Here is an 18,747-nt window from a genome sequence, read left to right on the forward strand (position 1 = left end):
CTCTTTGGAAATTCTGAAATGAACACCTAAAGGTGTACCCACTGGTTTAGCATCTTGCATATTGAACCTGGAGAGTACTTTGTTGACGTACTCAGCCTGTGATAACATCAAAGTCCCAGATTTCGTCTCTCTTGATCCTCATTTCAAGAATCTGCTTTGCAACTCTAAGATCTTTCATTATGAACTGCTTTGACAATTTCTGCTTCAAATTTATAATCTTTTGCAGATCTGATCCTACAATAAGCATGTCATCAACGTATAACAATAAAATAATAAAGCTATTATTAAACCTCTTGAGATAGCAACAATGATCTGTTTGGCATCTGGTGAAACCATTGCTGCCCATAAAGCTGTCAAACTTCTTGTACCACTGTCTGAGAGCTTGTTTTAATCTATACAAGCTCTTCTTCATTGCCTGTCTTTGTGAAGCCTTCTGGTTGCTTCATATAAATCTTCTCTTTCAAATCACCATGAAGGAAAGTTGTTTTCACATATAACTGCTCAAGATGTAAATTCTCAACAATTACAATTTTCAATACTAGTCTGATTGTAGTCGGTTTCACGACCGGAGAGAAAATTTCATTGTAGTCAATACATTCCTTTTGCTGAAATCCTTGGACAACCAATCTTGCCTTGTAGTGTTTGTTCCCATCATGCTCTTTTTTGATCCTGTAAATCCACTTGTTATGAAGAGCTTTCTTACCCGGTGGTAATTCAGCTAAATCCCATGTCTGATTTGACATAAGCGAATCTATCTCATCTTGCATAGCAGACTCCCACTTGACTGAATCCTCTACCTGCATTGCTTCATCATAATACTCTGGTTCACCACTGTCAGTCAGCAACAAGTAGTGCAAAGAAGGCGAATAACGTTGGGTTGGTTTAGGAATTTTGGAGGAGCGTCTCACTTCTGGCGTGTTTGGTTCTTCTTAAACTACTTCAGGACTAGTCTGAACATTATTTTCAGAAATCTCCTCAAATTCAGCAAATTCTGTTGTTTCAGTTTTTGTACTGGAGCTACTTGATTCTGTAATTGATCTGTCTTTGTACATCACATTCTCATTGAATATGACATCTCTGCTTCTGATGATCTTCTGATTTTCATAATCCTAAAACCGGTATCCAAACTTATCACCACCATAACCAACAAAAACACATTTGTTAGATTTGGCATCAAGTTTACTTTTTTTAGCATAATCTATGTGTACATAAGAGATACAACAAAAAATTCTTAAATGTGAAAGGTTTACCTCTTTTCTGCTCCAAGCTTCTTCCGGTATTCCACCATCCAAGGGAACTGAGGGACTGCGGTTGATTAGGTAGGCTGCGATATTGATAGCTTCAGCCCATAGAAACTTTGACAAGTCGGCATGTATCCTCATGCTTCTGGCACGTGTAGGCGTCAAAAAATGCTGAAAGATATCCAAATACAGCTTAAGAGGAGATCATCCAAAAATCAAAAAAGGACATAAGTATAGATTGTCTCGCACGCGAGACAGTCTTTACTGTCTCGCCATACGAGACAGTGTTTACTGCGCGAGACAGTCTTTACTGTCTCGCAGCGAGACAGTGTTTACTGTCTCGCAGCGAGACAGCTTTGGGATGATTGAAAATGGTTATATAACTGCCACCCACGTGTCCATTAACTGCCAAAGAACATGGGGAACGTCGTGAGCGAGAATCACGTTGACAACTGCCAAGATAACTGAGTTTTAAAATGTGGGAAGACAGTTACGGTGAAAACCGCTGGGCAGTTGGGTTTTCTGAGACAGTGTTTACTGTCTCGAAACCCGAGACAGTAAACTCTGTCTCGGCCGCCGAGACAGCAAATGCTGTCTCACGAGCTCATTTTCCTCTAACTGTTCCTAGGGGTTATAAATACCCCTCGAAGGCTATTTTTGAGGGGGGGCTGATCATTTGGAGCACTTCACAGAGTTCTTGAGCTTCTGGCAATTCCTTGAGATTTGAGCTTCGACTTAGTCTTAAGAAGAACGACTATCTTACTTTGATAAGATATCATTTCAAATTCTCACTTCGATAAACGAAGGAAGAATCATTAAACCCCCCACGATTCAATCAGAATCTGTGATTTGGTGGTCCACGAGTCAAAGCGCTCCCGGCACAGGCAAAGATTCCACGCAAGCAGCGATCCAAACAATGATCCTGCGTTTGTTTCTAAAAAGTTATAATTTTCATTTTGTTGTCTAAAAGAAGTCTTATAAAAAGGCTATCTCTTTTGAATTTATTGTAATCGACTGAAGATATAATGAATTCCTCTTTTGAATTTATTGTAATCGACTGAAGATATAATGAATTCCACAACGAGACCAACTTTTGACGAAATCAAACTGGCGATCACAGTGGGAGCCAACGGTTTCGCTGCCGAGACCGTCGTGTCGCAGCCGATCAAGATATTGATTGAGTCCACGGTTGAATATGAATTCGACCAAGCAAAGTTTGAGGAATATCTGTCATCCTCATCCTCAAAGTTTTCCTCGCCTCACAAATGCAGGAAAATTTCGTCTTCTAAGAAGGTTTTTAAGTTTTCGACTCCGTCGAACATTACAAATGAAGACTCTCGCCTGATTGTTGCTGAGAATTCTACTCGTAACATCTCTGCTCGTGATGACTCTTATCTAGTTAAAAAGTCATCGAATCAAAGCCCACCGGTGCTGACGAAGAGAGCTCGTCAGAGACAGCGTCAGCGCCGTGCTCGACAATTGGCTAAGGTCTTGGAACAAACCGACAGAGTTCGTTATTATGCGGACTTAGAGTCGAGGAAACAACAAGTGGCTTGTTCAACTCAACGACAAACTACTCACGTTTCTGCACAACTCACGACGGAGGAATGGACTCTCGTCAAAAGGACTCGGTCGACCCTCAAAGAGCGTATACAAAAGCGTTATACAAATGCTGCTCATGCCCGTGCTCTCTTACAACAATGACGAGAAAGAAACAGGGAAACGATGGCTAAAGAACCGCCAAAACTCTGCAAAGTTTGGATTCCAAAGTCTGGAGTTGTGCAAAATCAGCATTCGGAGCCCGTTAAGACTCTACACCCGCAAGGGGGTAGTTCTAAACGTGTGACTCCTAAAATAACCTTGGATCGCTCAAAGACAACGATAATTTGCCCTGAGAATGCCAACAAGGTTTTACACCCCCAGAAGGAGACGTGTTCGCCAAAAGACATTGTTATACCTGGGAGGTCATACCAACAGACGATAGGATTTTCCGGCAATCATACCGATGAATCTTACTATCAAGCTGTGGGTTTGAATAGATTTCGAAAGAGAATTATTCGAAAAATAAACTCTCATTGTTCCTGTGCGCAACTTATAAGAGCAGCATTGTCGGAATATAACTACACAAAACGAGAAGCCATCCCACGAAGAGTCTCGGTATTCCACAGTCTTTTCATCGAAATATCGAAGCCTAAGCCGAGACATTTCCGCAAGAGAAGATCAGCTGCTCAAGATGATGAATTCCCTGAAGTCACCACCAACATGGCTGATAAAGGAAAATATAAATGGCATTCAAGCGAATCAAATCCCGACTTTTCAAGTCACCACCAACATGGCTGATAAAGGAAAATATAAATGGCATTCAAGCGAATCAAATCCCGACTTTTCCCCGAGAGGAAAAGTCAATTCAAGAATTGCCAAACGGATGTCCCGACTCCAGTTAAGAGCCATCAGACATAGGGACTACAAGAGAATGCATGAAGGAATGTCATCAGAGGATGAGCTCTCGGACACTTGTTCTACGATCGCTTCGGATGATACAGTATCTAGCACAGGACAATCCAGAGAAGTACTCACAATAACCTTTGATCAGTTCGTTCAAATACTTCAAGAAACTCTAGCCAAACAACGTGAAGAAATTAGAGCTGAGATGAAGACAGAGATGGAGTTGGCTATCCAACAAATGAGGGACATAAACGATAACGTCTTTCGAATGAAGACATAAACGATAACGGGAAAATGAAAGAGCTTGAAAACAAAGTCAACGCTTTGATGACGGCTCAAGAAGTGAAAAAGACGGGTATTCCGTGTCTCTATCCAAGAGAATGGGATTCAATATCGTACCTGTCAAAATTCAATCTGATTAACTTCACACCGTTTGACGGGAAAAGCTCGTCTACTCAGCACTTGATTTATTTTAAGTCTTATTTGGGCATGATTTCTGGAAACGAGGCTTTAATAGTCCGGTCATTCGTTGGCACCCTTCGTGGGCCCGCCTTCGATTGGTACCGACGTCTTAAGCCAGAGAGCATCAATTGCTGGGATGATATGGAAAATTTGTTCCTCAGTAATTTCTTCGATGATGACACCGAAGTGTCAATCGGAACCCTTTTAGATGAGAAGCAAAAAGACGGAGAGTCGGTCGATAACTTTGTCAAGCGCTTCCGTAACAAAGCAATGAATTACAGAGATCCTGTTACAGAGGAGTTTATCCTGCAAACATGCCATAATAATCTCTCCATCGATGTCCTGAAAACCCTGGGGGTCGTAGCCAGTGTTTTCAAAGGCGCGCGCCTCACTGCGCCTCATGCGCCTTACGATGCGGGGCGGTGGTGAAGCGCCCCACTTCTGATGCAACAACGCTTTTTGCGCCTCGCGTACATCCTTACTTTGTGTAGGGTGCATGTAGTACATATCCTCATATAGTTTTGTTTCTCGCGTACATCCTTACTTTGTGTAGGGTGCATGTAGTACATATCCTCATATAGTTTTGTTTGTTAACATTTCAATCGAGTCTTTATACTTGATATTCCATATCCCAAAAAGCAAAATAAATCCATTAGGCCTTTTTAGTTGCCTTCAATTGAGGACCATTACTAATCCTTTGCTTGAATATTAGTCTTGATGTAACATTTGATTTGAAAATTTATGAATTTTCCTACTATGTTGGGTGTTAGCATTAGAAATTAAGGCATTATATTATAATTTTGTAGTAAGATATTATTTATCATGACATTTTTCATGTGAATTCTAAAAACATGCTCTTTCGCGCTTAATTATATATTTCGAAAAATTATGTGGGCGGTGTGCACCTCGCATCACTCGGGCGCGCGCATCGCGTTGCACCTTGCGCATGTGCGCGCAAAGATGCTTTGCGCCCCGCATTGCGCCTCGCGCATTGATAACACTGGTCGTAGCATCCAAAACTTGGAAATATTTAAAAATGCGCGGTGAACAAGCTGAACACTTTCTTAAAAGAAAGAAAGCTGAGAGAAGCCGACCGATGACATCTGCAATCACTGGGAACGCGATTCCCGATCTGAGGTTTCAAAAGGAATATTCTTTCGAAGATGATAAAGTTTCAGCCATCTTGAAATACCTCCTCGCCAATGACAAAATCGAGCTACCACCTATTAAAGATCAGGAGGGAGCTAAGAGGATTACGGATCCAAACTATTGTGCATACCACAGAAGGGTTCTTCATCCCACCGAAATTTGCTTCGGACTCAAAAACAGAATCCAAGCCTTAATTGACTCCGGCGTCATAACGGCGAAACAAGCCAAATAAAGACGTCTCGAACTCCATTGGATACACGAGTATAAACTGTTTTCCTTCACTCCATTGGATACACGAGTATAAACTGTTTTCCTTCACTCCATTGGATGCACGAGTATAAACTGCTTCTCCATGACACTCCAATAGGTACACGAGTCTAAATTGTTTCCCTACCTTCAACAGGAAGTTTCTAGAGAATATTAATCTGAATATTCTTAAGGATAACCTGACGAACTTTCAATGGATGTATGAGTATCAGTTTGGTGACAAAAGCTGAGCTCACAAGAACAAATACCAGTTTCGATTCAAGATCTCGACAACGGTCAAGTGATAAACGTAGTACCGGAAAAATCTTAACTATTCTACAAAGCACTGGATAGATTGAGAGATAAAGAGGTCAAGAGTTGAACTCATTTACGAGCCCCTCTCCACGATCCACTCAACCAAGTATTGAAGGGACTGTGAGTCACGCCTATCTTATCCAAAGTATCACAGACTCCTCTATAAAAGAATTAGTCTGGAATACTTTGGAGGGGGTATCTATAGGCGTCAAAAAATACTGAAAGATATCCAAATACAGCTCAAGAGGAGATCATCCAAAAATCAAAAAAGGACACAAGTATAGATTGTCTCGCACGCGAGACAGTCTTTACTGTCTCGCAGCGAGACAGTGTTTACTGTCTCGCAGCGAGACAGCTTTGGGATGATTGAAAATGGTTATATAACTGCCACCCACGTGTCCATTAACTGCCAAAGAACATGGGGAACGCCGTGAGCGAGAATCACGTTGACAACTGCCAAGATAACGAAGTTTTAAAATGTGGGAAGACAGTTACGGTGGAAACCGCTGGGCAGTTGGGTTTTCCGAGACAGTGTTTACTGTCTCGAAACCCGAGACAGTAAACTCTGTCTCGGCCGTTGAGACAACAAACACTGTCTCGGCAGCCGAGACAGCAAATGATGTCTCGGAAGTACTGTTTGTTCAGGGGCTATAAATACCCCCCTGAGATCGATTTTTTGAAGGGACTGATCATTTTTGAGCACTTTAGAGCAGACAGAGCAGAGTTCTTGAGCTTCTGGCAATTCCTTGAGATTTGAGCTTCGACTTAGTCTTAAGAAGAACGACTATCTTACTTTGATAAGATATCGTTTTAAATTCTTACTTCGATAAACGAAGGAAGAATCATTAAACCCCCCACGATTCAATCAGAATCTGTGATTTGGTGGTCCACGAGTCAAAGCGCTCCCGGCACAGGCAAAGATTCCACGCAAGCAGCGATCCAAACAATGATCATGCGTTTGTTTCTAAAAAGTTGTAATTTTTATTTTGTTATGTAAAAGAAGTCTTATAAAAAGGCTATCTCTTTTGAATTTATTGTAATCGACTGAAGATATAATGAATTCCACAACGAGACCAACTTTTGACGAAAACAACACGTTCATTCAAAGTTCTGTTCATGCGCTCCGTTACACCATTCTGCTGCGGTGTCATGGGAACAGTTTTCTCCATCTTGATCCCGTTGTTTACGTAAAATTCTTTGAATCTATTGTCTTCGTACTCTCCTCCATTGTCTGACCTCAACCGTTCTTCAAACCAGTTTTATTTTTCACCATGGCCTTCTATTTTTGAAGGTATCAAAAACGTTTGATTTTTTTTTCCAGAAAGTAGACCCATACCTTCCTTGTAGAATCATCAATGAAGGTGACATAGTACAGTGAACCTGTAAGAAATAAAACTGAAGATGGCCCCAATACGTCGGTATGAACCAACTCTAACTTTGCTGTCTTGGGTGTCTTGCCAATCTTTGCAAAGCTGACTTTCTTTTGTTTACCAAAGATGCAATCCTCGCATAGGTCAACATCCACATTCTGCAGATCCGGCAGCTTCCCTTTTGAGAGAAGTGTCTTCATCCCTTTCTCGCTCATATGGCCAAGCCTTTGGTGTCATAGGTTTGATTTTTCATCTGCATCTGTTACTGTAATAATATTCTCTAGGTTAGAGGTTACATAGAGAGTACCACTTTTCTTACCTCGAGCAATGACGAGTGCTCCTTTGTTAATATTTCATTCATGACCTGAGAAGGTTGTACAATAACCTTCTCCATCAAGCTGTCCTATGGAGATAAAATTTCTTTTAAGGGCAGGAATATGTCTCACTCCTTGCAGCTTTCATGTGGTCTGATTTGATAATTTTAATCGGATGTCTCCATTGCCAGCGATCTTTAAGGTTTCATCATCTGCTAGATGTACCTTTCCGAAATCACCGCTGATGTAATTCTCCATGATTTCTCGGCATGGGGTGGAATGGAAGGATGCCACTGAATAAAGAATTCATAATTCAATCGGACTGTTGACGCTTAGAATCATAGCATCACCTCCTTTGGTCACGTTGGCAGACTCCTGTGCGCCGATATTTTTCTTCGGTGCCCAGCATTCCCTCTTGAAATGACCCTTCTTGCCACAATTGTAGCACTTGAAATCTTTCTTTCCCGATCTAGATTTGTTCCTTCTAGATTTTGATCTGTCATGATTTGAACTTCTTTCTGAAGTTCTTCCCCTAGATTCCGTGTGTAAAGCTGAGGAGGTTGAAGCTTCACCCGATTCTCTCCGTCGGATCTCTTCATTGAGAACCAGATCACGAACGTCATCGAACTTTAACTTGTTGCTTCCCGATAAGCTACTCATAGCCGTGATTGTAGCGTTCCAGTTTTCTGGTAGGGAAGACAAAAGGATCAACGCTCGAACTTCCTCATCAAATTCAATCCCAACTGAACTCAACAGGGTTATGACTATGTTGAGTTCATTAAGATGTTGAGCTACCGATGCGCCTTCCGTCATTGGCAAATTAAACAATCGCCTCATCAAGTGAACTTTGTTTGAGACAGAGGGTTTCTCATACATGCTGCAGAGAGTCGCCATAAGACCCGCCGTGATCTTTTCCTTTGCTATGTTGAAAGTAACATTTCGGGATAGCGTCAATCGGAGAACTCCAAGGGTTTGTCTGTCTAGAAGAGCCCACTCTTCATCCTTCATGTCATCTAGCTTACTTCCTGAGAGAGGTTGATACAGCTTCTTCTGGTACGGATAATTTTCGATCTGCATCTCCTAAAAGCCGAAGTCCGCACCATCGAACTTCTTAATTTTTATCTTTCCTTCGTCTGCAGCCATCGCTCCCACTCGAATCTGACTTTCTCTGGATCGTTTCTGATAATTTCTGCGAACCATCGTGTATTAAGACACCTATGTCGACAAGTTGGTACCGTCGGTAAAATTTTACTATTCACAAAATTCACTATTCACATGAATAGTAATCTCATAAAAAATTGACAGATTTCACAACCGGAGCTCTGATACTAGTTGTTAGGAAACTACAAAAATTCTCTTATAACCAGATTTACGAGAAAGCGAATAAATGCGAAATAAGAGGACACGCAAGATTTACGTGGTTCGACACAAAATTGTCTGCGTCCACAGGCTGCTGCAGATCTTTCACTAAGGGGAGATAATTTACAAACACTCACAAATACTCACACTTACATATCTGTGGACTCAAAAAATCTATGATTTTGGACCTTTTCGACAAAGTCACAGAATATCACCCTGCACAGAGTATTTTGTATATACTCAAAAATTTCTAACTTTCTATGAATTATAACTTATGGTTTTGGTCATTTTTGACAAAATCATAAATTATTGTCCTGCATAAAGTATTATATACGCACTCTAAAATTTCTAAATTTTTGAGGACTATAACCTATGATTTTGCTATTTTCGACAAAGTAAAAATATTATTTTGTATAATATTTTATGTGTACTCCAAAATTTCTAAACATATGTGGACTATAACCTATGATTTTGGCTATTTTTTACAAAATCTCAAATTGACGTCCCTTATGGAGCATTTATATGTAGTAAAAAAATATTTGATTTACTGCCAATGATAACCAATCATTATGGTCGCTTTTGGAAAAATCACAAATTATCGTCCAACATAAAGTTTTTTATATGTACTAAAAATTCTAAATTTCTTTGAACAGAAACCCATACTTTTTGTCGTCATCGACAAAATAATGAATTATAGTCCTGCATAGAGTATTTTATATGTACCATAGAGTCTTAATTTCTTTGGACTATAATCGATTATTTTGGCTATTTTCGACCAAGCTGCAAACTGTTGTATTTCATAGAGTACATTATGTGCACTCCAAAAATTCTAAATTTTAGTTGACTAGAACCCATCATTTTTTTTATTTTCGAAAAAATCCCTAATTATCATTTCGCATAGAGTATTTTGAATGTAGTCTAAAACTTCTGAACTTCTAGCGATATATGATTTTGGCTGCTCTCGATAAAATCGCTAATTATCATACAATATTTTATATACACTCAAAACTTTCTGAATTTCTATAACTTGTAACCTTTGATTTTGGTTGTGCTTTGACAAAATCACAAATTATCATTCTGCATACAATATTTTATATGTACTCTAAATTTCTGAACTTTTGAGGACTTGAACCCATTAGATTTGTCATTTTCGACTACATCACAAATTATCACTCTACATAGAGGATTTGATATGTAGTCCAAAATATTGGAATTTTTGTGGGTTAGAACCCATGATTTTGGCTGTTTTTAAGGAAATCACAAATTATCGTTCCGCTTAGAATATTTTATATGTACTAAAAATTTTCTTAATTTCTATAGTCTATGACATGATTTTGGTCATTTTCGACAAAATCACAAATTATCTTCTTGCATAGAGTATTTTATATGTACTCTAAAATTTTAGATTTTTTATGGACTATAATCCATGATTTTGACCGTTTTTGACAAAATCACAAATTATTGCCTTGCATGGACTATTTTATATGTTGTCCAAAATATTTGAATTTATGTGGACTATAATCAATAATTTTGGTCTTTTTCCACAAAATCACAAATCATCACGTATAGAGTATTTTATATGTACTCAAAAATCACAAAAATTATCATCTCACATAGAGTTTTGTTATATGTAATCTAAAATTTCTAGATTTCTGTAGATTATAACCCAAGATTTTGGCTGTTTCGACAAAAATGACATTATTGTCTCACATGGACTATTTTATATGTAGTCCAATTTTTCTTAATTTCTGAATACACCCAAGCTTTTTGCCAGTTTTGAAAAAATCACAAATTATCGCCATAATAGAGTATTTTATATGTCGTGCAAATTTTTTAATTTCTATAGACTAAAATCCATGATTTTTTTTCTTTTCGACAAAATCACAAATTATCCGCATAGAATATTTTATATATACTAATTTGTTTTTGAATTTCTGTGGGTTATAATCTATGAATTTGGCCATTTTTGACAAAATCACAAATTATCATCCAAGAGAGTATACTATATGTACTACAAATTTTGAATTTTTGTTGTAACGTTCGATTTTGTTGTTCTTTGAAAAAATAATATATTATTTGTAGCATAGATTATTTTATATGTATTCAAAATTTTTGAATTATTATTGACTATAACCTATGATTTTGGCTATTTTCAAGAAAATCCCAAATTATCATCTCCCATGGAGTATTTTATGTATAGTCCAAAATTTCTGAATTTCTGTGGACTACAACCCATAGTTTTAAACATTTTTAACAGAAGCACAAATCTTGTCCGGTATAAAGTATTTTTTTGTACTAACTTTTCTTGAATTTGTTTGGACTAGGACCAATGATTTTGATCATTATTGACAAAATCAAAAATTATCGTCCTCCATAAAGTATTTTATATGTACTCTAAATTTGTTGAATTTCTGTGGACGATAACCCATGATTTTGGCCGTTCTCGACAAAATCACAAGTTGTCATCGCACATAAAATGTTTTATATGTACTCTTAAGAAATCTAAATTTATTTAGACTAAAATCAAATATTTCACCATTTTCGTCAAAATCTCAAATTCCCATCCCGCATAGAGTGTTTTATATGTACTAAAAAAGTTCTTAATTTATGTGGATTATGACCTATAATTTGGGTCCTTTTTGACAAAATCACGATTTATCATCCCACATAGGGTGTTTTATATGTACTCTAAAATTTCTGAATTTCTGTGGACTATAAGCCATGATTTTGGCTGTTTCAGCTAAATCACATATTAATGTACTGCCTGGAAAATTTTATATGTAGTCTTAAATTTTTGAAATTTTTTGGACCATAATCCATGATTTTGGTCATTCTGGATCACGTCAAAAAAAAATTTTCCGCTTAGAGTATCTATATGAACACCAAAATTTCTGAAATTCGGAGGACTAGAACCCATGAATTTTGCTGTTTTTGACAAAATCACATGTTATCGTCCCACAAAGAGTATTTTGTATGTAGTCCAAAATTTATGAATTTTTGTCGATTAAAATCCATGATTTTCTGTCATTATTCAATAAAATCACAATTTATCTTTCCGCGTAGAAATATTGTATGTCTACTCAAAATTTTCTTAGTTTCTATGGATTATAGCCTACAATTTTTTATCATTTTTAACAAAATAACAAATTATCATCCTACGTAGAGTATTTTATATGTATTCTAATATTTTTGATTTTTTGTGGGCTATATGCCATGATTTTGGCTGTTTTCGAGAAAATCAGAAATTACTGTCCTGCATGGAGTATTTTATATGTAGCCCCAACCCAAAATTCTGAATTTCTGCCCACTATGACCTATAAGTTTGGTCGTTTTTGACAAAATCACAAATAATCATTCTGCATAGAGTGTTTTATATGTAATAAATTTTTTTACTGAATTTCTATGGATTAAAACCCATGATTTTTGGTGGTTGTCAGAAAAATCACAAATTATCGTCGGACATATGCTATTTTATATGCCCTCTAAAATTTCTGAATTTTTGTGGACTATAATTCATGAGTTTGTCTGTTTTAAACTAAGTTGAAAATTGTCGTCTCCTATAATATTAAATTTGAACTCCAAAATTTCTGAGGGCTAGGACTCATGATTGTTACCATTTTTGACAACATCACAAATCATCATCCCGGAAAGAGTATTTTATATGTACTTCAAATTTTGTGAATTTCTATGGACTAAAATCCACCAGTTATGTCGTTTTCGACAAAATCACAAATTATCATCCTGCATAGAATATTTTATATGTACTCAAATTTTTTTTGAGTTTCGATTATATATAACCTTTGATTTTGGTCATTTTTGACAGAATCATAAATTATCATCCTACATATAATATTTTATATGTGCTCAATTTTTTTTGAATTTCTATGGCTTATAGCCTTTGATTTTGGTTTTTTTTGACAAAATCACAAATTATCATCCCGCATAAAGTATTGTATATGTTCTATAAAATTCATAATTTTTTGGACTAAAATCCGTGATCTTGTCGTTTTCGACAAATCACAAATCATCATCCGCATAAAATATTTTCTATGCACTTTAATTTTTCTGAATTTATGTGTACTAAAACCCATGATTTTGGTCGTTTTTCGACAAAATAATGAATTATTTTTCTGCATCGTGTGTTTTATATGTAATCCATTTCTGAATTTTTGTGGACTAGAATCCATGATTTCTCATCAATGAATCTGCTTTAGAGCTTTGACATCCGATGGCATAACCATCATCTATATAGTTCAAGGTCACACAAAGAGAAAGCTAATTTCTAAGTCCTTTCTAAGAATAAATATAGTGGAGGAGATAGGATAATATGTTTTGTTATCGGAACATCATTCTTCTTCAAGGCATAAAATTTGTCCTGTAAACAGATGGAGTCACATTCACAGGTACAATTAATTCCTCTTAATCAAATTACTGGACTAACCTACCATTTTCATCATCAAGATCATGCTGTTAGGGGAAATCTTAGTAAATGTATTATCAATTGCCTGAGCATTATGCTCGACATAAGGCCTCGTTTCGTACGCTGGAATGGGTGAGAATAGAATGCTCATTCCTGCATACCAAACATGATAACTTTTTTGAAGCTAGAATGTTCGTTCCCACTTTTTGTGGGAATGAGCATTCCTAGTGAGTTGATAGGTAATGAGCATTCTAACTTAAGTGGGATGAAATAATTTGAATTATTAAATACCAAATGTGCCATTATTTCTTATTAATTATCCATACCAAAAATAAAATGATTTTTCTTTCTCCCTTCATCATGTAATCGTACCCAAACATGAGAATGGAAATGAGCATTCCATTCCCACACTCATTCCATTCCATTCCATTCCTTGCTTCATTCCATTCTCACTTGATCCGATTTTCGCTTACCAAACGAGGCATAAGTGTTTTGGGACAATTGCAACTTAAGTTTTGTACTTGAATCTTGAGATAAGATATGTAAGTGCTGATGGAAAATTATTGTTCTGTAACTTCTTTTTTAACTAATATTTTGTTGGCTATCGATGGCAGTCAAGATGGTAAATTTAGCTATGGTTATGCAAGTTCTCCTGGGAAAAGGTCGTCAATGGAAGACTTTTACGAAACAAGAATTGATGGCGTCGATGGAAAAGTTGTTGGGCTATTTGGAGTATTTGATGGTAAGATTTCCTATCAAGACAAGGATGGTAATTTTATTTATTATTATTATTATTATTATTATTATTATTATTTTGTGATTCTGAACAATGCAGATAGTTGGAGAACCTTGAACTTTATATTGCGTTTGTAATCTGTGAATCACATTGAAATTTACAGAATGTACATGTAACAGGCAATAGATCCAATTAAAAAAACACACACACACATGGTTCCAACTTACAGATTCTCATTTTTATGTCATATTTGCAAGCATTGAAATATTCACAATTATTTACATAGTTATTGTTCTTATTTAGGTCATGGCGGCGTTCGAGCAGCTGAGTATGTTAAACAAAATCTCTTTAGCAATTTGATCAGTCATCCAAAGTTCATTACTGATACAAAGTCAGCTATAGGTGCAGTTCTTTGCCTTGTTTCTGTGTTGATCGTACACTTATAGTTTGTGATATGACTCAATTAACATGTCTGTCTGGTACAATTTTTGTTTTCATGTTGGATTTTACTTGAGACCGAATTGGCTGTGTGTGTTACTTATTTAGTGCCTTCCAAATTGGATCAGTAAATCCTGATTTGAAAACAAATATTTGTGTTGGACAGGATCTTAAACCATGATCACTAATATTGGCTTCTTCTGCAGTTGAGGCATACAACCGCACAGACTCTGACTTTCTGAAATCTGATAACAGTCAGAATAAAGATGCTGGCTCAACAGCCTCAACTGCTATTATTGTTGGCGACAAGTTGATTGTAGCAAATGTTGGGGACTCCAGGGCTGTTATCTCTAGGGGCGGAAAGGGTAAGTTCTAATGTCAGTACTTTCATTCCATTAAAATTATCTTTTTGATCAATTTTAAGCGATGACATCTATTTGTCTTTCATGCATTAAAATAAGTAGGACATCACAACGATTAACATCTATTGCTTTGAATTACCATGATAACTTCTTTTACGAAAAGAAACCTAATTTACCTGTGAGACTCCTACTCAATGATGTGGTTGGAATTTGCAGCTATAGCTGTTTCACGAGATCACAAACCTGACCAAACTGATGAACGGCAAAGGATTGAGGATGCAGGCGGGTTTGTAATCTGGGCAGGTAAGGTACGCTTCTTCTGCGATGCAAATTTATTATGCAGGAAGGTTTGTAATTCAAGTATGTCTACAGGAACATGGCGGGTGGGCGGTGTTCTTGCTGTTTCTCGTGCATTTGGTGACAGACTTCTGAAGCAATATGTTGTTGCGGACCCAGAAATTAATGTATGGTTCTTGACGGTCATCAAAATGAATAATATACTATGGTTTAAGTACGTATGGCTTACACTGCCATGTATTAGCTATAAAATATAGCACATGTAGTGGGCTGTTGAAGTCTTCATATAGAAATTCAAATACATATGATTCTTTTACATTGGTGATCTAGTAGTGCCATGATGTGCATATCCTTATCTTCAGAAACTGAGATATGAAGACTATGCATCAAGTGGTTGCGGACATAAGAGGGCACCAATATTGCAATAAAAGTATTTATCGCGTTATGCTTGCTGTAGTGTGATGCTTCATTTTCATTTTCCTTTTTAACTTCTTTTACCATTTTTCTGGAGAGTTGCCTAGTGCTAGAGGGATTCTTACCCCCATTCTCTTTCACCCTGCAAGGATGCTTTAGTAGAGCTACACTTGTTTGCATGATGCATCTTGTTTCATTATGAACATATCAATGGGATAGCGTATACTAATGCCGAGTGGATGCCATCATGCCAATATGCAGGAAGAGGTCGTTGATGGATCACTTGAATTTCTCATCCTTGCAAGTGATGGACTGTGGGATGTTGTAACAAATGAGGTACTTCTAAACATTCCATCTTCACTTTCATGCATATTTGAAACTTTCCTAACCGTGTGGTTAGTATTTCCCGTTTTCAGGAGGCTGTTGCAATGGTGAAGCCTATTGAAAACCCGGAAGAGGCAGCAAAGAAACTGATGCAGGAAGCATCTCATCGAGGCAGCGTAGACAACATAACTTGTGTTGTGGTCCGCTTCTTAGACAAGCCAGAGTAGCAATGCCAAAAGTGAGAATTGATGGTTCTTGGAACTAATTCAAGCTAGCTCTGTCCAAACAGATAATTTCTTTTGGTTTTTGGAAGAGGATCTGACTTCAAATGTAGCAGAATTCATAAATCCTCTAGCCTTTTTGGCATATGTAATTTAATAGTCCTGTAGACTGATCCAATGCAATTATCTATCCCTGCAAACTGTTGTACTTGCTTTGCGTGTACTTTTATCATTGTAAAATATTGTTCAAAAGATGATGATGAAGATGAAGATCATTCACCTTTTCATATTTTTGTTACAATTAATCCAACGGCTCTCATTCACCTCTTCATATTTTTCTTCTCTTTGTTGGATGATGATGATGATGAAGATCAATTTGAAGGTTTGTTTTTATGATGCTAACCTTTCTTTTATTGTTAATTTTTTATTTTATTTTTTATCTCTGTATAGTAATTTATTTTCTCATTGCTTAGTAGTTTAGATTTACATTAATGTCTTGTGAGTAGATTTAGTTTCTTATCTTTATTTTATTTTACACTTTTAATTTGTAGAGTAGATTTATTTTCTCGCTTAATCTAGATTTTCATTTATTTTCTTTTCTTTTGCAATTTAGTTAGATTTATTTCTTTGTTCATAGTGTAAATTTCTTTGTTCTTATTTCTCTTCTTTGTGATTAGTTTTTATTCTTTTTCATTCTTAACATGTGGAACTAATCCTTATAGGAATCCTAGAATTGTATGAAGCAAGCCTAATTCCCTTTATATTGTGTGAATTATTCTTTTGCACTTAAAATGATCATGTATAGGATAATCAACTAGAGAACTAATTGGTAGAAGAAGAATTTGATAATCTATGCTTATCTTAAGTGGTTTGATAGGTTATACTTATGAATTCTAGGGTAGAAGAAGAATTTGATAATCTATGCTTATCTTAAGTGGTTTGATAGGTTATACTTATGAATTCTAGAATTACTAACTAGTTGTTGTTCTTTTTCATGAATATTAATTTTGCTTAGATGATAATTTGATATGTTATATTTTCCTTAAATGGTTTGATAGTCTATGCTTAATAAATCTAAAGTAAAATATGATAAAAAGAGAATGGTTCATAATTTATTATTGAAATTAGCTAGTGGATTCAATTCTAGATTCCTTATATCTTTAATTGAATCATTCATCTTTACTTTCTTGAATTTTTTTTATTCTTGATTTTTTCATTATTTTTTTCTTTCCTCTTGTTTTCTTTGATTCCTTTCCCTCCTCTCAATTTCATTTTATTGTTTTGCATATATTCATAACACTCTTCATATCTCTCCACAATCATACTCAATCATCACCCCTAATTGTCACGCACACAACATAAGAACCGATTCTAATTATCTCTTACAAACACCTTTCTCGTGGGAACGATAATTTTTTATACTATAACTTGATTGGTTGTATACTTGCAACCTTTGGACATCATTTAGACCCTATCAATAACCAACAGTTTTTGGACATTTTTAGTCATTCTGACCTATTGGTAAATAATTTTATGGAGTTTATAATTGATGATTTCATGAGCTAAAACCTGTGACTTGTGTCCACTTTTAGCCATTTTAAATTATTGGTAATTAATTTCGCGATGTTTAAAATTTATAATTTCACGAGCTACAACCCATCATTTTTGGCCATTTTAGTTGTTCCAAACCGTTGGCAATAATTTTGCATAGTCTAAAATTCACAATTTCATAAGCAATAACCATAACTTTTGGCTATTTTTAAACATTCCAACCCATTGGAAAATCTTTGGTTGAGTCAAATATACGAATTTATGAGCTATTACTAATGATTTTTGGCTATTTTAGTCGTATGACATGTTGGCAAATGACTTCTTAGAGTCTATAGTTCACGATTTCATGAGTTAAAAAGCCATGATTTTTGCCAATGTTAGTAGTTTCTACGCCTTGGTAGATAATTTTACAAAGTTCAAAGTTATCATTTCATGAGCTAAAACCCATTATATTTGGATATTTTTAATCATTTTGGCCCATTAGCGAATTAATTTTATGGAGTCCAAAATTCATGATTTCATGAACTTATATATAACTCATGATTTTTAGTCAGTTTTAGTCATTCTGACCCATTTGTAAATAATTTTGTGGAGTCTAAACTTCACGATTTATGAGAATATAACCCACGATTTTTGGACATTTTTAGTCTTTGTTAGCCGTTGGATAATAAGTTTATAGAGTCCAAAATTCACAATTTTATAAGTTTTAACCTGTGATTTTGGGTCTTTTAGTTGTCTCGACTAAAATTGCCAATTGGCTGGATCGACTAAAATTTTAGAATATTGTGGGATATAGCTCATGAAATTATAAATTTTAGACTCCGTGAAATTATTTATCAATGGGTCGAAATGACTAAAAACTGGCCAAAAATCATTGATTATAGCTCATGTAATCCCAAAATGTACGCTACATGAAATTATCTACTTATGGATCAAAATAACTAAAAAAGGTAAAAGGTCATGGGTTATAATCAAGAAATAATGTATTTTGACTCTCACGAATTTATTTGCCAATGGGTCAAAATGACTTAAATGGCCAAAAATCACGGGTTAGCTTATAAATTTATGAATTTTTGACATTAA

General features: G+C 36.0%; 1 protein-coding gene across 2 annotated transcripts in view; it reads left to right on the forward strand.

The window, feature by feature from the left end:
- The window catches only part of LOC109845141 (probable protein phosphatase 2C 59), a 21,106-nt gene extending 4,688 nt beyond the window's left edge, over positions 1-16,418 (forward strand). For both annotated transcript variants that reach the window (XM_020414357.1, XM_020414363.1), the window contains exons 3-9: positions 13,936-14,063; positions 14,361-14,459; positions 14,702-14,860; positions 15,074-15,160; positions 15,230-15,321; positions 15,830-15,904; positions 15,985-16,418. In XM_020414357.1, the coding sequence (XP_020269946.1) occupies positions 13,936-14,063; positions 14,361-14,459; positions 14,702-14,860; positions 15,074-15,160; positions 15,230-15,321; positions 15,830-15,904; positions 15,985-16,119 (775 nt within the window). In that variant the 3' untranslated portion in view covers positions 16,120-16,418. The remainder of the gene's footprint in view (positions 1-13,935; positions 14,064-14,360; positions 14,460-14,701; positions 14,861-15,073; positions 15,161-15,229; positions 15,322-15,829; positions 15,905-15,984) is intronic.

This window comes from Asparagus officinalis, chromosome 1, assembly GCF_001876935.1.
Source record: "Asparagus officinalis chromosome 1, Aspof.V1, whole genome shotgun sequence".
In the NCBI taxonomy this organism is placed as follows: Eukaryota; Viridiplantae; Streptophyta; class Magnoliopsida; order Asparagales; family Asparagaceae; genus Asparagus; species Asparagus officinalis.